This window comes from Miscanthus floridulus, chromosome 2, assembly GCF_019320115.1.
Source record: "Miscanthus floridulus cultivar M001 chromosome 2, ASM1932011v1, whole genome shotgun sequence".
Classification (NCBI taxonomy): Eukaryota; Viridiplantae; Streptophyta; class Magnoliopsida; order Poales; family Poaceae; genus Miscanthus; species Miscanthus floridulus.
Genome location: NC_089581.1, coordinates 138,364,522 through 138,387,840, shown reverse-complemented (window position 1 = coordinate 138,387,840; position 23,319 = coordinate 138,364,522). Strand labels below are relative to the sequence as shown.

Here is a 23,319-nt window from a genome sequence, read left to right as displayed (position 1 = left end):
AGAACAAATTACAATGGTTTTTTTGGGCATCACGGACGTAAATACAATATTTATTTGACCCTATTAATACTGTATAAGAGAATTCGAATCGACATTAAGAGGCACATTACCCTTTACTATTTTTATAAATAAAAATATAAAACCCTACAAAGTAATCGGCTTTCAAATTATGTTACAACACATTAGCAAGAAGAAAGGTCTTGCCAATTCACAGTGGACGTTGAGAGATGATACAAATCAATGGGGGCGCTACAATTCCTACTTCTATATACACACCAACGTCCTGAAATCACATGTTTCCTTTCCGTTTTACATGTAAAACCAATCAAGCTGGACATCAACCAACGGCAACTCTGTTACTATTAACACGGCGGAACACGTATTGTCAAGGGAATCATCACGTATCTTTCCTCGTCTTAGTCGTTGTTCTTGAAGAAAGAACCCCATTTTTGTGTCAAACCATCTATCAGGCCGCCCGTCCGGCTCTTCTGAACCACCAAAGTTGCTCTTGTGCCATCCTCTCCATTGGCATTCTGAGTCACTTTCTGGGATTCTGCCGAAGCAGGTTTTCCATTGGTCATCTGTGTTGATGCCAAGGGCTCTGAAGAACCAGAAGCAGAGACCGAAGCATTGTTCTTTACAGCGTCGCAATCTGTAGTTTGCCCTTCACTGACTTTTTCTCCACTGTTGCAGACATTCGTATGCTTGCCAGGAGCATCAAATGACACAGAGGATGCATCTTGCTCCAATGCTGCAGCAGCCACACCATTGCTGTCTTTTACAGTATCGTTCTCTTTAGGTGCAGCATCAGATGCAGTTGATTGCACATTTTTTGTATTTGACTGTTCATAGTCTTTCAGTGATTCAAGAATTGCTTGCATCAGCATCTGCATGTCAGCACAGCAATACAAGATTCAATACTGATAGGCTTAGAAACACAAAAAGGATGAATCTTAAGAAATAGCATAATTAGCATTCATCCTTGTAGTCCTTAGGACATTGATTTGCACATGAATGAGATATATGGTACCACACTAAATGTGCTACCACCAAAGTTCACTACATACCCAACAGCTCTAAGTCACGTTCATGGTGCTAAGATCCCCATTTCAAATCGGAGTGCTCGTTTGCACCAATAGTCCTTAAGACCATATCCAGCAGTTCTCCATTATTCACTTTCTAGGGCTGTTTGGATCGAACCCTCCCAGGCAGACTCACGGCCAGGCAACGATCCAGACCCCAGGCGACCGAAAACGGACAGATAGGAACACACGGCGCGCCAGGTAAGTTTGCTTGGAGTTGAACCAAACAGCCCATATGTCCTCATCTGGAGGGCCATCCCAATAAGTTTACCTCTGTATATCTCCTATATCACCAACAGACTTTCTAATTCTTGTTCTCTAAATTCAATCACCCCCCCCCCCCCCCCCTCATGAACAGATGGACCCCCAGCTGTCATCTTCAACCTCCCTTTACCTTCTCTCACAGGCCATAAAAAGCACCAGCGCTTCATCACTCGAACTCTCTCACGGCCAAATCAAATCCAGCACAACAATCAATCTCCCTCACGTGGAGAAGGAACATGAAGGCACAACTCCACTAGTAATGAATTTATGACCTTCAATTCTTGAACTCGACACTCGACAGCTTCAAAATTTGAAAAAAAAAAAAAAAGACATGAGAGAGGCACCAGCACAAAGGGGCTGGGGACGGAAGGATGGAACCCCAAGCACGAGCGTCACTCCAGCACAGGCAGACCGTATCCACACAGTTGCCAAGGATACGCAGATGGGCCCAACCTGACTGGACATCGACAAGTGTGGCAGCCCACAGCCGGCAGTCTCACTCCAGCCTGGTACATGGATGGTGCCAGACTTGGTAGGGAGGGCTCACAGGGACCAGACAGGGGGTGGGAACAAGAAACACTGTGAGGAGGCAGTCGCACAGATGCTCAACGCAAGGATCAGCAAGGACCGCAGCAAGGAGAAGGAAGAAGACGATGTGCAGTAAGGAGGCTTGGGAAGCAGAAGCTTCTCCGCATGTGGAAAGCGAGAGAAGCGTTTTTGGGTATCCAAAGTTTTGGAGGGCCCGATGGAGAAGCTGCTGGAGCGTGTATTTGGCCTGGGTTTTCCAAATATTGCTATTGGAAGCTGGATAGTACATCTGTTGGAGATGCTCTAAGTAGTGCACTGTCATCACTGGACCAAAGATTAGTAAGAACTTATCACGGCATGAACTTATGTTTAATCAGTGATCCAGGCACCCTGCTCCAGATTCTATATTTACCCTCTGTTGAACTATATATAAGTCATAAGGTACTACACAAGAAAGTGCAGCATAACAGCACAACTATGACTACGAAGAGCAAGGAATTTGAGGTATGACTTACTCTATCTTCATCTTCCACGGTGTAAGGCATATCTGACAAGCTATCAAATGAGTACTCCACATACTCGCCATCATCAGAGGTTGGAGTCAGCAGCCTTCCGTTGCGACCATTGGGAGGAGTTGCTGTTGATACACTAGATGAGGAGGGACCAAGATCACTATCCAAACCCTGTTCAGACAGCAACCGAGTAAGAATCTGTATGGTTAGCTTAGCAAAGATTAGCATTTGACAGAACAAAGCATTTCCACTGAAATTTATCAGCAAAATATATGAAATTGGAAGGTAGCCCACGCATGTTCTTGAAGCAGATGAATTTGGTATAACACTACCACAACAAATGAAGTCTAATGACCATTTAATTATAATTACAACTCTGAGATAAATGGCATCTGAATTCCATATTGCTTTTCAAATTTCATATGTAGCGCACTGCCCACTCAATACTGATTATATAATTTACATTTCATATAGTAACTGTTCAAGTGCATGGTTTTTGGAACCTAATAAGTTCAGGCCAATCAGCAAGGAATACAGAGAACAGGAAAAGGTAGAAACTACAAAGGAAGCTGGACTTTATAATGGTTAAGATGTGTGGTGCAACACACCCTGCATATGGGCCTGTTAGAGTATCATACTTGAACGCTTCAACCTCTCATGTCTTTCGTAAATACTACAAATTTAATACAAGTTCTTATTAGTCATGCCATATGCTCTGGATTATAAATTTTCTATGACACCTTGTCAGACCCAGTATGCCAGTAATTGAGGGCAATCAAGCATGTTATATCTTCCAAATTGCAAATGCAATGGTTCTAGGATTAGTAAGAGTGATTTGCTTTCAAACTGTAAAAAGTCACAGTTAGGTATGATCAGATAAGAAACTTCGGTGGTACAAAAGAAAGAACATGTATACTCCTAAAGGGGAAAGTACCTCAGTTCGATCAGCCCTGTCTTCAGTGGTGGCAGCAGATGGGACCTGCAAAAACAATCACAAAAAGCTGAAGCTATGCTTGCTACCTCATTAAAACAGAGAACAATGCATAAGGAGAAACATCTGGTTACTGAGGATTGCTAGAATTGTGTAAGTCTTATTGGGCTAACCCTAGAAGGGTAGCAATGTATATTAGTCATACATGGGCCTCATGGGCCTAATACACTCATACTCTCATACTCCAACACCCCCCCCGCAGTCTGAACTACCGTCGCAGCGGAGTTACAGACTGGACATGAAAAGAAGCACACACACGAGCCCCCCCACAGACGCAACTAGCCACCAATGATGTTGAGGCTGGAGCGAAACTCGGTGAAGGTCGATGACGGGAGGCCCTTGGTGAAGATGTCGGCAAACTGGGAGGTGGTCGGGACGTGTAGGACCCGAACATCGCCGATGGCAACCCGATCACGGACAAAGTGTAGGTCGATCTCCACATGCTTGGTCCGTTGGTGCTGCACGGGGTTGGTGGAGAGGTACACCGCACTGACGTTGTCGCAGTAGACCAGCGTGCTCCGGGAGAGAGGGCTGTGGAGCTCGGCAAGGAGCTGTCGGAGCCAGGAGGCCTCAGCCACGCCGTTAGCGACAGCTCGGTACTCCGCCTCGGCACTGGATCGGGAGACCACCGGCTGGCGCTTGGACGACCAGGACACCAGGTTGCCGCCCAGAAAGACAGCGTAGCCGGAGGTAGAGCGCCGAGTGTCCGGACACCCGGCCCAGTCGGCGTCAGTGTAGACGACGAGCTCGGTGGAGGAAGACCGCTGAAGGAGTAAGCCGTAGTCGACAGTGCCGCGGAGGTAACGGAGGAGGCGCTTGAGCGCAGTGAGGTGAGGCTCTCGGGGATCATGCATGTGAAGGCATATCTGCTGTACTGCATAGGTGATGTCTGGCCTGGTGAAGGTGAGGTACTGAAGGGCACCTGCAAGACTCCGGTAAGCAGTGGGGTCTGCCACGGTGGTGCCCACGGCCTCTGACAGCTTGCCCTGTGTGTCAACTGGAGTAGAGCAGGGCTTGCAGTTAGTCATCCCAGCACGCTCCAGGATATCAAGAGTGTACTGCCGCTGGTGAAGGAGAAGACCGGTGGGGCGAGGCTCAACAGTGACCCCGAGGAAGTGGTGGAGCACACCAAGATCCTTCATAGCAAACTCCTGCTGAAGAGAGGCGATGACACGGCTGAGTAAGGACGGGCTGGAGGCTGTGAGGACAATATCATCAACGTAGAGCAGCAGATAGGCAGTCTCAGCTCCATGGTGATAGATAAACAGGGACGTATCCGACTTGGCCTCCACAAACCCCAGTGTCAGCAGGAAAGCAGCAAACCGAGAGTACCACGCCCGGGGGGCCTGCTTGAGGCCGTAGAGAGACTTGTTGAGCCGGCAGACCATGTCCGGACGAGAAGAGTCAACAAACCCCGCTGGCTGGCTGCAGTAGACTGTCTCGGTGAGAGTCCCGTGGAGAAAAGCATTCTTGACGTCCAGCTGATGCACAGGCCAAGAGCGACTGAGAGCCAGGGAGAGCACTGTGCGTACGGTGGCCGGCTTCACCACGGGGCTGAAAGTCTCATCATAATCAACTCCAGGGCGCTGAGTGAAACCCCGAAGAACCCAGCGAGCCTTGTACCTCTCAAGGGTACCATCAGCCCGCCGCTTGTGTGTCCAGATCCACTTGCCGGTGACGACGTTGGATCCGGGTGGACGGGGCACCAGATCCCATGTCTGGTTGACGAGGAGAGCCGCGTACTCCTCTTCCATCGCGCGGCGCCAATGAGGGTCCGACAAGGCGTCGCGAACGGAAGAGGGTACAGGAGAGATCTGCGGGTCGTCGGGCATCGTCGCGAGAGCCCGGGGCCGCAGGGTACCAGCCGCGTGACGCGTCACCATAGGGTGAACATGCCGCGGGTGTCGGTGAAGGAGTTGCGGGTGGTACACCGGCGACGCGACACGGGCAGCCTGAGGCGGCGGCGGCGGTGTAGGGGTCGCCGGCGGAGAAGGAGCCACCGGTGGTGTAGGCGTCACCAGTGGAGAGGTGGACCCCGGTGGTGCCGGAGGCAGCGTTGCCGCCGGCACACGGCGCTGGTAGACGTGCACCGGCTGGGCGAAACGCGCAGGAGGTGCGACAGGCGGTGTCCCCGGACCCGCTGCGGACGGAGGGGCAGGGGCAGCTCCGGTGGGCGATGCCTCCGGACCCGGGCAGGGCGCAGGGCCAGGGGCGTCACTGGTGGGCGGCGAGCGGGGGCACGGGGAAGCAGTACCTGCAGGAGACAGCGGTGAAAGCGGCTGGACCACCGTGTCAGTGGGAAACAGAGAGAAGGGGTCAGGATCGGGGGTGGGAGATGGTGTGGTGGTGGTGGAGAAGGGGAAGACAGACTCATCAAACACCACGTGGCGAGAGATGAGGACCCGACGGGAGGTGAGGTCAAAGCACCGGTACCCCTTGTGATCCGGGGAGTACCCAAGGAAGACACACAGAGCGGAACGGGGAGCCAGCTTGTGGGGAGCGGTGGCAGTGGTGTTAGGGGTAGCACGCACACCCGAAGACACGAAGGTGGTCATACCGAGGAGGGGTACCGAAGAGAGCGTGGTGTGGTGTGGGAGCCGGGCAGGCAGCGGAAGGAAGGCGGTTAAGGAGATAGGTGGAGGTGTGCAGACTCTCGGCCCAGAAGCGAGCAGGAAGCGACGCCTGGAGCAGAAGGGTGCGCATGGTGTCGTTCGTGGTGCGAATCATGCGCTCGGCCTTGCCGTTCTGGGAGGAGGTATACGGGCAAGACATGCGCAACTGGACACCGTGAGAGAGGAAGAAGGCACGGGAGGTGCCGTTATCGAACTCACGGCCATTGTCACACTGGACGGCCTTGATGGTAAGGCCGAACTGAGTAGACACCCAGGCGAAAAAGTGGAGAAGAGTGGTGAAGGTATCCGACTTTGCACGCAAGGGGAAAGTCCACGAATAATGCGAGAAATCATCAACCACCACAAGATAGTATTTATACCCAGAAATGCTGATGACAGGAGATGTCCATAGGTCGCAGTGTACAAGATCAAACACATGCGTAGCATGTGAAGAAGAACAAAAAGGGAGACGAACATGACGGCCCAGCTGGCACGCATGACACAAGTGCTCATCGTGAGCCCGAGTACAACCAATGTCGGAACTGCGACTAAGCTGCGTCAGAGCATCACGTCCAGGATGGCCGAGGCGACGGTGCCAAGTGGTGGAAGAAGGAGTGGCGGCGAAGGCAGCTGACAAAGTAGACGGTGACGAAGAGGAAGCAGACGTCGGAAGCCGAAGGGTGTAAAGGGGTCCCGTGCTGTCACATCGGAGAAGACGACGCCGGGAAGCCAAATCCTTTACAGTAAGACCAGTAGAGTCAAATTCAACAGAACAGGAATTGTCAGCTGTAAAACGACGAATAGAAAGAAGGTTGTGAACCATAGAGGGTGCAACAAGAATGTCAGGAAGAAGAAAGGAACCATGAGTGCCGGCGGCACCCACGGACGTGACTGGAATACACGAACCATTCGCGACCATGATGGACGAAGGATGAGAGGGAGAAGGAGGGTGAATAGAGGAGAGTATACCAGGGTCTGGAGTAGTGTGGTAAGTGGCACCCGAGTCGGCAATCCAGTCGGTACCGGCAGGCGGTGTCAGGGCCATGGTGCTGAAGGATCTGGCCAAGGCCGCCGGGTTCCAACCGACAGGCCCGGGCAAGGTGTCGGGAGGTGGCACCCACGAAGATGCGCCGGGAGGTGTAGCCCACGCAGACGGGGAGTAAATCCCCGGAGGAGCTCCAGTGAGCAAGGCCACTGGTGGGCGAGGCTCGCCACCTGGAGCCGGGAAGGGCCACATGGAGATGCGCCCCAACCACGGGTTGTGGAAAGAGGGCCAGGCTGCACCCCGTGGAGTTGCGGGCGACTGGTGGCTCCCTGGAGGAGCCGGTGTGTGGTGGCCCCCGCGGCCCCCACGCCCCCCTCCGCGGCGACGGCGGCCGCCACGGCCCCCCCCACCCCCGCCCGGCCCGGGGGGAGGAGAACCAAGAAGCGACGACGGCGGTGGAGCGAACGAACGCGCCGGAGGAGTAGCGGCCAGGGCAGTCGAGGAAGACGAGGACCCTGGCGCGGAGGTGGACCCTGGCTGGACGCCCTGAGTGAGCTCCTCCATGACAAGGTCGTCACGGACCTGCAGGAAGGAGGGAAAGGGCCTCTGCCGGGTGATCCACGTCCGGAGGTGGGCGTAGCGGTCACTGAGCCCGCGGAGGACATTGAGGACCAGAATACGGTCCTCCACGGGCCAGCCAAGGTCGCCGAGGGAGTCCGCCATGCTCTTCATGCGCCGGCAGAAATCGCCAACGGAGAGGTCACCCTGAACAAAGGTGCGGAAGCTCGCATCGAGACGCAGGGCCCGGGCTTCGGCATTGCCCAGAAACTGGCCCTCGAGCGCAAGCCAAGCCCGGCGAGCGTCAGCAGAGTTGCGGACGAGGTCGTGGAGGTCCAGGGAGATCGTCCTGATGATCCAGGAGAGGACGACGCTGTCAAGGCGCAGCCACGATGGGGTCTGGACCGCGACCGAGGCGTCGACTAGGACGTGGTCGTCAAGGGCGTAGCGGCGGAGGGTGAGGAGAACCAGGTCCCTCCAGCGGGCGTAAGAGGGCAACTCAGGCTCGAGGACGACCGGGACGAGGAGTCGAATGTTCTGGACACCCCCGGCCTGGTAGTGGAGCTGAGCCACGTGCGGGTCGGCCGGGTCGTGCCAGATGACCGTGGTGCGAGTCGCGCGGTGACCCGTCGAGCCTGAAGAGGTGGCCGCGGTGTCGCAGGATGTAGGGAGGACGAGGAGCTGCTCCGCCTCAGCGATCTGGCGGGCCAGGGCATCAGCCGCGTCGCGCTCGCGCTCCAAAGCGAGGGCGGCCGCCCGCACCCGGGCCTGGCTGTCCGCAGCAGCAGCCCGTGCAGCCACGAGAGGCGCGGCGAGAGCAGAGTTGGCCCCTGCCGTCTGGAGAGGGGCAGGGGGCGGCAGAGGAGGGGGAGCGGGGAAGAAGAAAGGCTCCAGGGTCTCCCCCGCGCCCCCAGCGGCAGCGGCGTGGCTGCCTGCGCCCGCGCCCGCCCCTGCAGCAGCGGCGGCGGCGGCAGTGGGCAGGCTGGCCGTGTCCGCGCCCGCGGCGGCGGGGCCGCCCTACGCCCGCACCCGTAGCGGCGGGGCCGCCTGGCCCCCGCGCCAGCGAGGCGGCTGGGCCACCCACGCCCGCGCCCGCGCCGGCGCCCGCGCCCCGCGCCCGCGCCGGCGCCCGCGCCCGCGCCGGCGCCCGCGCCACGCCCGCAGCGACAGCGGCGGCGGCCCGGCCATCCGCGGTCCGCGGCAAGGGGGCCGGCGCCCGCGCGCTGGGCCCACGACGGGTAGGGAAGGGAGGGGAAAACGTGGAAGTAGGTTGGGGAGGGAGGGGGAGGGGGAGGGCGGCCAGCCATGGCGGCGGCAAGCCGGCCGGCGGCGCCTGGCGGCTGGTCGGGGAAGGGGAGGGAGGAAGGCCTAGCTGGATACCATGCTAGAATTGTGTAAGTCTTATTGGGCTAACCCTAGAAGGGTAGCAATGTATATTAGTCATACATGGGCCTCATGGGCCTAATACACTCATACTCTCATACTCCAACAAGGATATTGTGCCAAAATAACCCCCTGATCTCTTCCTTTCCCTCCATTGTCTGTCCATTATTTGTGCTTGAGATATAAGTTAGGGATGTTTTGTTTGGTCATGTTTTATACAAGGAATGATTGCCCAGTAAAATACATTTAGCAAAAGTATTAAAAAGTGGACAGAGTAAATTAGTTGATAGTATTTGGAAGCATAAGTGTTTATTAAAGAGTATCAACCAATTGAAACACGCACCTCCATTCTACTCATGAGCCTTCTAGAACGCAACTGTGCAATGGCATCTTCTGTCGTAGTTGCATGGGCTGTCCCTGAAACAAATCACATAGGTTCTTGGCTTCTTGCTATTTGTCGTAACGAGTGAAGATCAAATTTTGCAAAATGTACCTGTAGGTGATTGAGAGAACCTATACTCTATGTCTTGTTCTGTATCCCAATGACCCTATCAGCAGAACATAAGGTAAGTAAAGCCAACATAATTCAACCAGATGTGAAGAACATTGTTATACTACCTGACCAAGGCCACCATGTGGTGTCAGGAAATAATGATCCTCTGCCACTTCAGGAGGGTTTAGCACATTATGGAAAAATATAGTGATTGAGTCAAAGTAAAATTGAGGACGTGGTGAATTGTGGTCACCATCAAATTTTATAATGTTTTTGTCACCCTGCAGAATTTGGAACAACCACATATTACTAACTCGACAGACAAAAGGTCAAGTGTGGTTAACATTGAAGGGAAAGATGGAAACTTACAATATATGATTCATATATCTTGTCTGAATGATGGGGAAGTATAAAATCATCCTCAGTTGCATGTCCAAACAAAGCAGGAACAAAACATCGTTTTGCTACCTGCAAGATTACATTTCCGGTAGAAAATACACATTAGCTGCCTTCACAACAGAACCAGAAATAATGAGGCATTTCAGATAGTCCATCTTGGGACCATCCCATGAATTTCGATATTATACAAAGGCCTATGCTTGGGAGAGACAAGGTGTGATGAATCAAACTCTTCAGTTCCTAACACCAAACAGGTGCTATTCAGAGCTAAGATTTGATGATCCATCACCACCCTATTCAACACCAAACAACCTATAAATGTTCTGATGATCTGTTGCAGCATTATTGAATAAGATTGCATAGTTTAGTGGGCAGTCATAAGAGAAACAGCCTATATAGTCTCCTTGTTTACTGAAGGTCACGAGGTGAGAAGAAAACAAGGGAAAAAGTGAAGAAAGGATGTATATAAGCCAACCTAAGTACCTAACAGTGTAAGATGTAGTCATCCAATGTAAAGGACAAGAAAATATCTTTAAATAATCTCCTAGCAGCTAATAGCAACTAACAATATTTGAGAAAGAGCTGAGAATCAACAAACATCGACCAAGGAAAAAAATAAATGCAACATACTGAAAGTCAAGTCTTGGGAAATGGGAAATTGGGAACAACATGAAATTTGACAATTCCTCAAAACCCTAATGGCTGACACGATATCAATATTTAATGCAAGCAAATAGCTTTATATATAGAAGATAATAACCTGAATGGTATCAAGATCCATGATGTCAAAACTAGCTTTCCTCTTGACAATCTTTCGCATATGCTGTATTGCAAGTTTGACCTAAGCAACAAGCAGAAGCACCACAAAATTAAATGTAATATACTCTATGCAAGAAAAGCTGCAGATAACAAAGTTCGGCTAGGCGGCGACTACTCGGCGACTACGCGCGCCTAGTCGCTGGGCGAAGCCCGTCGCCGCGACTAGGGGCATAGTCGCGCATCGCGGCGCTAGGCGGCGCGGAGGCGCGCTAGGCGGGCGCGGACGCGGCGCGTAGGCGCGCGAGATGAGCAGGAGAGCGGGAGGGAGAGAGCGGGCGCACGGGAGATTCCACACCCGTCGGGAGAGCGGGAGGGGAACAAGAAGCCGCAGCTCGCCCGCGCCGACGGGAGAAGTTGCCGACCGACCGCCGTCGAGCCGTGCGGCCGCCTGTGCGGGCCACGGCAAGGAGCGGCCGCCTGCGGGCCACGGCCGTCTTTCCCCAATCAGCGCTGGCCTGCAGCATCCCGCCTCCTCTGTTCCTCTTCCACCATCGAGAGATAGAGAGAGAGAGAGAGGTGGGCGGAGGCAGAGGTAACGGGAGGGAAGAGACAGAGAGAAGGGTGGAGGCGGAAGTCAAAGAGAGTTGCGGTGGGCGGCGCAGTGCAGGGTGAGAGGGGCACATGGGCTGCTTGGTGCACGTGGGCTGGGCCAGACCACTTCTTACTCCTCCTTTCTTTTTCTTTTTTCCTTTCCTTTTTCTTTATTATTATTTATATACTGCTCTGAGTTTGCTCAAAAAAAATCCATATACTGCTCTGAGCTGCTGTTTTAAAATAATATATAGTAGTTATATACATATATAGTAGTTATACTGGCCCTCTTTTTATACTTACTGCGACTCATATATAGTAGTTATATACATATATATAGTTATATACATAATATATATATAATTTATGGCTATATTGCCAAAACGCCTAGGAAAACGCCTAGGAGCGCCTAGGACCGAGTACTCCCGACTAGGCGCTAGGCAATGGGTCAGCGCCTAGATTCCGCCTAGCGCCTAGCTGAACTTTGGCAGATATGTATGCATATATAAAGTAAATTCAATATAGAAGTCAACTGAAAGTGATATACAGTTGTAGTTTCAAAAAACTAGAAGTTAAAACTACGAATCCTGGGGGTAAACAGAAGGGTGGAAAGTAACAGAGATATGCAGCATCAGAATTGATACACTAGTAGATATAGGGCACAGAAATTGGAGTCTGAGATTGAAGATGTCATGCACGAGTCCAACAGGAGGTTTGCAAACCACAAAGTCCTACTCCTAGTAATTGTTTGGCTAAAAAGATTAATAGTCCCAGTGTTAAGTTGTTTGGTTTTATCTAGCCTTACCAGGTAGTATCTAGTTGGCCCTGCACGATACATGTGAGACCCTCATTTTTGGGAATTTAGTTGATGATAAAAATCACTCACTAGTACTGATGAATACTAGAAGGAAATGTGAGTAACAATTTCATCTAGCTCTTCCTGTCTTGTTCATGTGGTTCTTGTTTTGATGTATTGGTGCACATTCTAACCACTGCATTATTACACTCATTAATTGAAGTGGTACAATAAAGGTATATTTAACAGTAAGACATGATGGTAGTAACAGCATTGTAAGGCAAAAGCACACAGTTAACTATCATGGCTGCCTAGGCCAACAAACCCATCGACACATCAACTAAAAGTAACAATGGCGAGTCCTTATCGTCAAATTGTACTTACAGTGAATTTTGGCAGTGGATATTTGTAGGTGTCCACTAGCTCCATCATTAAGTCAACCAAGTTGGAGAATGGGCTATCAAGAACCATTCCTGCAATTGATGGATCCTCCGCTCCATACATTAGACTGAAAATAATAAGGATAAGAGTCAAAGGATGAATGTGCCTTAAGAGGCATCAAAGATGTATGGGCAGGGTTCAAAGCATGGAAACACACATGGAGGAGGGAAACGTTACATATATTGTTTTAAAAAGAAGATGAATGTCAGGTACAAACTTAAAAATAAGCAAGTTTTTTTTTTTTTTGCACCACCGGCTAAGATAGCATGATATGTCCCCTAGTATGCCATATGTCCTCCTTGGCAATGGCAACAAACTGAGCTGTGGAAACAAAATCCTAATAGTTTCCCCTTATTTTATATTTTGATTATGATGATAAAGGAGAAAAGGTTCCTTCTCTAGGAATGTCGGACAAGTCATATTTTAATTCCTGGCCAACATAATGCTTCAGGCCAAACACACCAATCAGATTTACAACCAACAGCGGTCTAACCCTAAATCATATTATGGCTGTACTAAGCTGAGCTAAGTGCTATCATGAATTACTTCAAGACCAGATTCATTTAAACACAAGGAATTACCTTGTGACTGCACCCATTGAGCGACCCCACAAACCAATGCAAGATACATTCCCATCTGTTCGCAAATAATTAACCACAGCTTTCAGATCTTCTCTCTGTTAAACAAAAGAGAGTCCATCAGCAGGTGCTCCTTGATAACAACAAAACCATTTACGATAATATGCTGTTACTAAGATATTTACTTGGTGAAAATATGCCGCGACAGAGACATGTTACTTCAGAACACAAGAGTGAGAAACAAAGGGGTCGAGGGGTGGGAACATATAATCAGGTGGAGAACAGAAATCGCTCCATGCTATAGCTTTGATTAGTCTTCTACGCAAAGATTTATGATGTTTATTCAGATACTTCTGAATAAAAATCAACAAATGCCAAAATATTTCATACAATTTGTTTCTCAAGTTTCCTGGTCATATTTCTACCAAGACTGAATTCAAAAACTATACAAGCAAACTGAATCTTCATAATACGAACAAGTTTAGTTTCTATCCTCTATAAGCACAAGATCTCACTTCATTCCAGCCTAAGGTGACATGCTCTCCTTCAGAGAGTCCAGACCCTGAAAAGTCCAGTGTAAAGACTGTAATGTTTGACGGTAGAAGAATAATAGCGGCTTCACTAGCATCAGCTCTGCACCCACTGGAAAATAATGTAGATCAATTAACACAAAGCCAACAGAAGAGATACATGTCATAACAAATGTATAAGGACTGGGCTTTGACTTTCTTATAGGTGACATACAATTTTCACTAGCACACATTAACAAATACTATAATGTTGACGTGCATATAGCCTTACCTGTTTCCATGACAATATATGACACAAGGAAGAGCTTTTCCTTCAGGAATCACAACAGGCATGTAGTGACTACACTGCAACGTTTTTCCCTGGCCATTTTTTACCTGGAAAAAAATACAGAGAACATTTAATCAAAGAATCCAACTGAAGAAGAACCCAAGTCTATCCCCGTCGGTATTAATCTTTCTGTTCATTATTCTGTAATATATAAGCCATCTAACAAAATAACAAAAGGGTGCAGGTCAGTTTCAGTGTAAGATTACAGTATCACAGCAAAACAGCACCTAAGGCCAGATGTTATGAGGCAGTTAAATAGCTAACAAAATAAAGAATGCAACTATCATGTAAATATCGCATCCTCCAACCATTGCTAGCATATGTCCAAAAATCAATTGCTGCATATCAACGTTCTACAGTCAAACAAACTAGAAATCACTTTCCATGAATCAAAACACATAACCAACTAAAAGCACAGTCAACCCATTTATTGAATAAACAAGCAGAAAACTTTCATTTAGACATCAATATCTACATTGCCACACATCCATGGAACATTTTAATGTACGGATCCACATATTCTATTATCCCCTCAAACAAATACTGATTATTCCTGCATATCCGGAAATGTAAACATAATGTACGAGATCCTAAGTTACTCTGGCATTGCAACATTTATGGTGTTTGTCTAGCAGGTTTGCTCATTCACAAGACATGAGACCTTTGTTCTCAATAATAGTGCAAAAGGTACTAGCACAGAGGCAAAAGATTTAGAGGTTCATCGACTGGTTTTAGTCTGTTATCATCATGATGCAGCATATATAGAACATCTGACCTCCAAATCCTTCCTCAGGAACCATCTTCCCTTCAGCATAAACTCCTGCTCTAATAGATCATCATTTGGACTGTAGTCAGCTCTGTCATGCAATGAAATACCAGACCATCAACAACAGTGAGATACTCAAAGAGCCATAACAGGGCATTGCCATCAATTGAATAGTTACAGAAATAACAACTTGTCTATTAGTGGTAGAAAGAACTCCAGCAACCCTTGAATTTGAGAAAGACCATTTATGTTGTTGAAATGGAAGTATTAATGAAGAAATCAGCAGGAGAGAATAAGAGTGCAGATGCCACGCCAATAAGACCACAAAAGCAATGCATTCAATACCATTTTTAACATAAGATTTGATCATGGGTAATAGGTATCTCGTGAGCTCAGTTTACTGGCAAGCATGCCAGCCTCACAAGACGGAATACACACATTGACAGAAATCCTGTTAAAATAGGACTCGCTATCTAGATGGATGTCCATTTATAACTTCACCCTCATGTCATGCATTCTCTCACACATTCTTAAAGATACTAAACAGCATTTGTGCATGCACTTATAAGTCATATAAAAGGCACAGGAAAACTACGAGCTAACGGCTACTGAGCTGAACCAAAACAAGACTCCCGATTGCCAGAGCATCCAAAATCCAGTAACCCACACAAGGAGCAAAACCAGCCACCCGGATGAACCGAATTGCAAGCCCCGCATACACAAACACTGTCACCATCCTAAACAAGCTCAAGACAAGCCTCCTGAATTGCGCGCCGTGGGGCACAGCACAACCCACGGACCGCGTGCCACCCGGGAATCCGATCCCACTGCCGGCCCGACCGCGCACGAACCAACCCCGGCCGGGGCAGCCGCCCATCCACCCCCACCAGAAAACCCTCTTGCCGGCGCGGCCCAGATCCAAACCCACAGCACCCGAATCACGGCGGCGGGGGCACGGGGAGGGGCAGCTCTCACCTGGGCGGGCGGATGATGAAATTGACGAGCTGGTCCATCGGCGGCGTGGGCCGAATCTCCGCGGCGAGTGACGGAGGGCGGGCGCGAGATGGGGGGATTCGGTAGACGAAGCAAGCAAGCTTTGCTTTCTCTGATCGCTTCCGATTCCCCAACCCACCTTCTCTCCTCGCCGCCTCCCTCCGGGCTTCCGGCTTTTTAATTCTTCGGTTGCGGTGAACGGGGGTGGGGTGCCTTGCGTTTGCGTAGCTGCCTTACCCTTTTCCGGGCTCGGCCTCGGCAGACGGCGACAGCGCTAGGCTGGGGACTCGGGAAGGAAACGAATGGCGGTTTTCGCGTCTGGGACCCTCGCTTCTTGTGTTTTTTGACAGTATACCGCGCCATTGGTGCTCCGGGCGAACTTTTTTTGAGTTTGCCGCAGTTACTTGTCTTGAATGACTGCGCTTTTTTCGCTTGCAACTTTCAAATTTCAGGTGCGGTTTTCCAGTTAAAAATCCAGATATTTCTAGCGGTCGTTTTCAAATGACTTTGCAAAGAGTCTGCGAACGCTCAAAAGTGCATTTGACCCAGACAAAAAAGGATGGCCTCATTTTCGGGTTTTCATTTATATATATGGTGCTCATGAATGTATATTGGGTAATGGTTTTGCCGTTTTGGATCACACGTGCGGCACCGGCACGGCACGGCCCTACCGCAGGATATTTGCTCTCATTTTATGGCTAGTTGGCTACTGGAGTACTCTAGAGCATCTTTTTGGAAACAGGTAGTTTCCTGTTAGGGGAATTGAACTGCTTTCTCGTGAATTTGTACTCCCTTGTTTCAATACTTCAGTCGCTTCCATGTTTTGTATTTCGGTTACGACGAGACTTTGATTGATTGATGATTATTACGCCAAAGAATGTCATTTTAGATTAGAAATGCTATGCAATACAAAAACACATGAATTTTTTGCACAAAGAAACACACGGCGAGGCCTGGACGCGGCAGCGCAGCACCAGCAGGATGTACGCAGGGGAGGCCTGGACGGCATAGGAAGCCGCTGGAGGACAGTGCGCCCAGCAAAGGAAACGACCAGCTGGATTCTGATGAAGAGGAGACAGATTTTCAATTGATAGCGCCCTCTGCATCCATCGTCTCCGCTGTATAATTTATCCTTTCATAAAAAAAAATTGTTTTCTATGATATGTGATTTATGATATGTGATTTTGTGATTGTCTGAAGGTAGAAGAAGGCTAGAGGTAGAAGAAGGGTGGAGGTTGTTGGATCTTAATCTTATAGTGCAAAAAAATTCATGTGTTGGAATTACATAAAACACATGGTTGTGCAGTAGACAGACTCTTTTAGATTTAGTGTAACTCAAGCTATTGTAAGATGAATTAATTTACATAAAATAGTATCAACAGTTATAATACTAAGTAGATATACTATGAAATTGTATTATACAATGAATCTAATGATATCAATCATAAATATTGAAATTTTATTTTCCATAAAGCTCAAACTAAAGACGGCACGACTTAGCATTGTAGTTAGAATTGCATTTTTTCCCAAGGGGGTACTATATTAATGTTTTATCATAAACTTTACATCATAGTTAAGTATTTGTCACACCCAATTTTAAGGATAAAATTGAATGCACAATACTCATGTGTGCCCAGAAATCAGTCACACATACAAGTCGACAAATCATATAAAGTATCATCACGGTGTCTCTTACATCACAAATAATAACATTAAGAAGTCTTACACAACACAGCAGAATAGTAAAGGATAACACTCTCATGGAACACCATCACACGGAAGGTCAACTGGTTGACCACGAGCCTAAAAATCCTCGAGAAATCCTCATACCCGTTGTCATCTGTTACACATCCAGGATTTTTATCCAAATAAAGAAAATAAACAAGTGTAAGTGCATCCCGTACTTAACAAGCTAACATGGGGTTATGAAGCTCAAAAAGGATTGACTCTAGTTTACTGCAGTTAGCATTTTTAGTAGGTTAAGCTTTTATTCTCAAGTATTATCAAGTTATGCTTAAGCTCCTATTTAATCCCATAAGAACATATATCAATGTAAAGTGTATCATAAATCATCATAGAACATCTTAATAGAACATCATCAAGTATTTAGTTATTCTGTGAGTTTTTCGGGCCCCTCGTGACCGTGAGCACGGCTGTTATAACAGTTTGTTATCCTCTGCAGAAGTGATGCACATTCACCACGAGTCGTGATCCCCATATGCCCGAATTAATTACTCCCATGTCACTACCAAGGTGAGCGGGCAGGGTACACTATGAAGCCATTTCATAGGTTTCCCTAACAAGTTAGGGCCGCTAGGTTTTCTTGGCAGACAGATGTAGGAACCCCTTTCCTATGGCACATATCCATTGCGGCTATACTCATAGGAACAGAGGCAGCCCTATACCCAACGTGGCAAGCCCCATTTACGCCAAAAAGGTAACCTCTAACTAGCTAGAAAAGTTCCTATTACTGAGCTAAAGTTAGAGCCATATGACTCTCCCAGTTGCACTGTCAGTCCCAACTTTTGCTGACAGATAAGTCTTTATGGAGGGCTAGGAGCAACATGAACAAAGGTCATTTGCACTTTCGCCCTATGAAACAGTTGTTATAAATCATGTTACTCACTTTGTTCCATAGAATCATTCATCATCATGTATATCAAGTTCCGTTAGAGCACTAGCAATCTACCCATATGCATTTTAACCCATAGGAGACAAGGCACAGGATAAACAATCACTAGGTTGTCCTTATGGGTATCAAAATTAGACACATGCAAATGAGTAATTGATTAAAGTGAAATAGGACATCAAGAAAAGCCCATGCTATACTTGCCTTGGTTCACAAACTCGTGCTGGTCCTGCTGGTCGTCGAAGAGTTCTTGGTCTCCAACGTTTTCCTCATCGTCTAAACGCGACCAACACGGCAATATATAACATTCCAAAAGCATTCATGCAAAGCAAATATTCCTATCATTAGAACAGTACATCAACAATATTGAAAACAAGATAAAATATTTGTAAACATAATCTACGTCTTGCTACGATCACGACAACGCGAAGTTCACAAAAAACGGAGCAAAAATGTGAAAGTTATGATTTAAACGGGTTTTCCTATAGCCATATATTTAATTAAATCTAATCATGAAATTAAAAAGTTCCAAACTTGACTAACAGTAGTTCCAACATGTAGCTTATGAAATTACGAAGCTAACGCGATTTGAATGGGTCAATTCGGAGCTAAAACGACAATTTTATGAGCAAAACAATTCAAATGGCATTTCTGTAAATACTGAAAATGTATTTTTAACTTAAGCCGTGGAGTTTATGTTTTCCAAATGAGATTGCGCATTCAGGAAACTACGCCTTGGACTGCGGGTTAGGACTTAGAAAAGTCCAGGGTCTCTTTTGCAAATCAACCACGCGAAAGGGTATCGGACGATCTCGGCCATCGGATCAAGGATGTAGGGCTCGGATTAGACCTAGGAAGGGAGAGAGAAGGATTCCGACCGGAACAGTGACGCCGGCGGTGAGGCGCCATTACCGGTGGCGTGGAGGTCTCGGACACGCGCGGTTAGGGGCTAGGGTTCACCAAATGAAAACCCAAGCGCTCCGGAGGATGCGGGGGAAGAAGGGGGTCTCGACTATGCCGATACGGCGGTCGAGAACAGCGGGTAGCGCGGTGGCCGCCATGGCCGGCGGCCAAGGCTCACGGAGCTCGCAGCCAGGGCGCGAGAAGCCAAGAAAAACGAAAGTAGGGGTACCAGGAGATAGAGGGAGTCTAGGGGATTCTCACCGCGGGGAAGAAGGATGACGGGGAAGCTCGGCGGCGGCGGTCCGTGCGAAGGCGGGTGGCGGATTCCGGTGACCTCGGAGCGGCGGTTGCAGGGGCTTCCTCGGTGCTTAGCGAGCACGAAGGAGAGAGCGGGGAGCAGCAGGGTGCACGGGGGAAGGCTCGACTGCTATTTGTAGCGGCTGGGGCGCGAGGGGGGCGCTCCCACGATGTCAGTCGTGGGCGGCGGTTGCTGCAACGCCAGGCGCGGACGGTTCTGAGCCACGTGGGGAAGGAGACGGCGCTGACAAGTGGGGCTAGGCTGGCAGCTGCTGAGCACGGGGAAGGTGCGGCGGTTGCCTGGCGCGGTGATGGGCTGGCGCGGCTAAGGCACGTGGCTAGGCTGCGGGCGCTAGGCCGAGCGGGGCGGGGAGGCGAGCTGGGCCGAGGGAGAACCGGGCTGACCGGGCTGCGGGTGAAGGTGTGGAGGCCTACGGGCCAAAGTTCAAGAAGGGAGAGGGGAAAATGATTCTTTCCTTTTTCTTATTCTTCTATTTTCCAAAACCTTTTTTTAATTCAAATTTCAATTTTTTTGAAATCTTTAACAAATTCCAAGCATTCACAAAATGATATGCAGCAGCATGTATGCATCAAAAAGTTTCTATCCTTATTTTTAAATTTTTATTCCACAAAAATTATTATTTCCCTATCTTTTAATGCACACACATTTGCTTAAATAAATCATATTTACTAATTTTAAAAGAATGCAAATTTTAAGATGTCACAATTCTACCCCCCTTAAGATGAATCTCGTCCTCGAGATTCGGGTGATTGCTTACTCAAACAGTTGGGAATAAGTCTTTTTCAGATCCTCTTCTCTTTCCCAAGTAGCTTCATTCTCTGTATACCGATTCCACTGCACCTTGCACATCTTTATGATTCGGCTTCTTGTAACTCTTTCAGTAGTTTCCAAGATCTTTATTAGATACTCTTCATAAGTAAGATCTTCCTTGATAGCAAGTTCTTCTAAAGGAATCTGCTCTTCTGGTACCCTCAAATACTTTTTCAATTGGGAAACATGGAACACGTCGTGCACACCTGACAAACTCTCAGGCAGTTCCAACTGATAAGCTACTTCTCCACGTCTCTCTAGGATCTTAAAAGGTCCTATATACCTTGGTGCTAACTTTCCCTTTATATTGAATCTTCTCACACTTTTCATTGGTGACACCTTCAAGTACACATAATCACCAATCTCGAAAGTCAGCTCTCTTCTGCGAATATCAGCGTAACTCTTCTATCGAGACTGAGCTACTCTCAAATTGTCTCTAATCATTCTCACTTGTTCTTCCATGTCTCTAAGGACATCGGATCCGAACAATTGAGTTTCTCCAGTCTGATTCCAGAACAAAGGCGTTCTACATTTACGTCCATACAACGTCTCAAAATGTGTCATCTTGAGACTCTTCTGATAACTGTTGTTGTATGAGAACTCTGCGTATGGCAGACTCTTATCCCAACTATCACCATACTAAAGTGCACAAGCCCTCAACATATCTTCCAAAATCTGGTTGATCCTTTCAGTCTGTCCATCAGTTTGCGGGTGGTAAGCAGAACTGAAATTCAACTTTGTTCCCAAAGATCTATGTACTTTATGCCAGAATTGCGATATAAACTAGGTGCCTCTATCCGACACAATTTTCTCGGGAACACCATGTAAGCATATTATTCTTTCCATGTACAACTCTGCTAATCTTGCACCATTATAGGTAGTCTTGACTGGTAAAAAGTGAGCAACCTTGGTGAGTCGATCTACTATTACCCATATTGAATCATAACCTCTTTGAGTGTGGGGTAATCCTACAATAAAATCCATACCAACTTCTTCCCATTTCTATTCAGGAATCTTCATTGGTTATAATAACCCTGCAGGTCTTTCATGCTCAGCTTTTACTCTTTGACAAGTGTCACACAAAGCCACATATTCTGCCACATCTCTCTTCAAACCATACCACCAATACTTCTCCTTGAGATCCAAGTACATCTTGGTACTTCTGGGATATATAGAATAAGCAGACTCATGGGCCTCTTGCAGAATTGTATCACGGATAGCTTTCACTTTAGGTACACATATCCCTTTTTCGAACCAAAGAGTACCATTCTCATCCATTCTGAATCCGGGTGCCTTTCTAAGCACTACATTCTCTGCTATCTCTTTAAGTTTTTCATCCTCCAATTGTCCTTTGTGTATCTCTTTTTCCAAAGTAGGCTCTATCACTAATTTCATTGCATTAGTGACCAGGCTCAAGTTGAGATACTCCATTTCAGTACACAACTCTACCGAAATAGATGTTATCTAAAGTCCATTGGCATAGCTCTTTCTGCTAAGTGCATCAGCTACGACGTTTGCCTTTCCCGGGTGATAATGCACTTCCAAATCATAGTCTTTGATCAATTCCAACCAATGACGTTGTCTCAGATTCAGATCTGATTGGGTAAAAATATACTTCAAACTCTTATGATCAGTATAGATATCACTCTTATGTCCAATCAGATAATGTCTTCAGATCTTTAAAGCATGAACCACAGCTGCTAATTCCAAGTCGTGAGTAGGATAATTCAACTCATGCTTCCTCAATTGTCTAGATGCATATGCCACCACTCTTCCTTGTTGCATAAGCACACATCCAAGACCCAAACGAGATGCATCACAATATATAGAGAAGTTCTTGCTTAAATCAGGCAAGATTAATACTGGAGCTGTAGTCAATCTCTTCTTTAGCTCTTCAAAGTTTGCCTGGCATTTATCCGACCATACATACTTAGCCTTCTTTTCCAATAGAGCTGTCATAGGCTTGGCTAGCTTGGAAAAACCTTCAATGAACCTTCGGTAATATCCAGCTAATCCCAAAAAACTATGAATCTCACTTACAGTAGTTGGTGGTTTCTAATTCAATACATCTTGCACTTTGTCTGGATCCACTGCTATTCCACCATTGGAGACTACATGACCTAGAAAAGAGACTTCCCTTAACCAAAACTTACACTTACTCCGCTTAGCGTACAACTTATGTTCTCTAAGCTTTTGCAAGACCAACCTTATGTGTTCCGCATGTTCTTCTTCAGTCTTGGAGAATATTAGTATGTCATCTATGAATACTACCACAAATTTATCCAGAAACTCCATAAACACCTTATTCATCAGATACATGAAGTATATAGGTGCATTGGTCAATCCAAAAGACATAACGATGTACTCATATAATCCATACCGTATAGTGAATACTGTCTTGGGTATATCTGAGTTTCTAATCTTAAGCTGATGATAACCAGATCGGAGATCAATCTTGGAGAACACATAAGCTCCTCTCAACTGATCAAACAAATCATCAATCCTAGGCAAAGGGTATTTATTCTTGATTGTAACCTCATTAAGTGAGCGGTAATCCACACACATCCGTTGACTATCATCTTTCTTATCCACAAAGATCACAGGTGCCCCCCATGAGGAAGAACTGGGGCGTATGAAACCTTTTTCTTGCAACTCTTTTAATTGTTTCTTAAGCTCTTCTAATTCATTAACTCCCATTCTATATGGACGTTTAGCTATTGGTGTAGTTCTAGGTAATAATTCAATAATGAATTTAATGTCCCAGTCAGGTGGTATACATGGCAAGTCATCGGGGAAGACATCCGGGAACTCATCCACGACACAATCTTGTTCATTGACTTCACCATCTAGCTGGTTCACTGTGGCTGTAGACTGAGCTTGCACTATCACTTCTACACAGATTCTATCTCCATTGAGTGATGTCACAACCACAGATTTCTCCTAACACTAAATCACTGCCCGATGTTGTTTCATCCAATCCATTTCTAGAATAAGATCAATTCCCGCTGTTCTCAACACAATAGGCTTTACTTTGAAGTCTACCCCTCTTAAGGAAATGCTAGTTGAGGG

General features: G+C 47.5%; 1 protein-coding gene across 1 annotated transcript; it reads right to left on the bottom strand.

Moving 5' to 3' along the window:
- Nucleotides 1-90: 90 nt before the first annotated feature.
- On the bottom strand, nt 91-16,012 carry LOC136530933 (uncharacterized). Its single transcript, XM_066523649.1, has 14 exons — nt 15,572-16,012; nt 14,606-14,687; nt 13,774-13,877; nt 13,488-13,614; nt 12,976-13,070; nt 12,338-12,461; nt 10,568-10,648; nt 9,778-9,876; nt 9,534-9,689; nt 9,409-9,463; nt 9,259-9,332; nt 3,321-3,365; nt 2,390-2,557; nt 91-887 (listed from the first exon to the last, which is right to left on the bottom strand). The coding sequence occupies exons 1-14, from the start codon at nt 15,607-15,609 to the stop codon at nt 417-419; spliced, it is 1,719 nt and encodes a 572-aa protein (XP_066379746.1). The 5' UTR covers nt 15,610-16,012; the 3' UTR covers nt 91-416.
- Between the last annotated feature and the right edge of the window lie 7,307 nt (nt 16,013-23,319).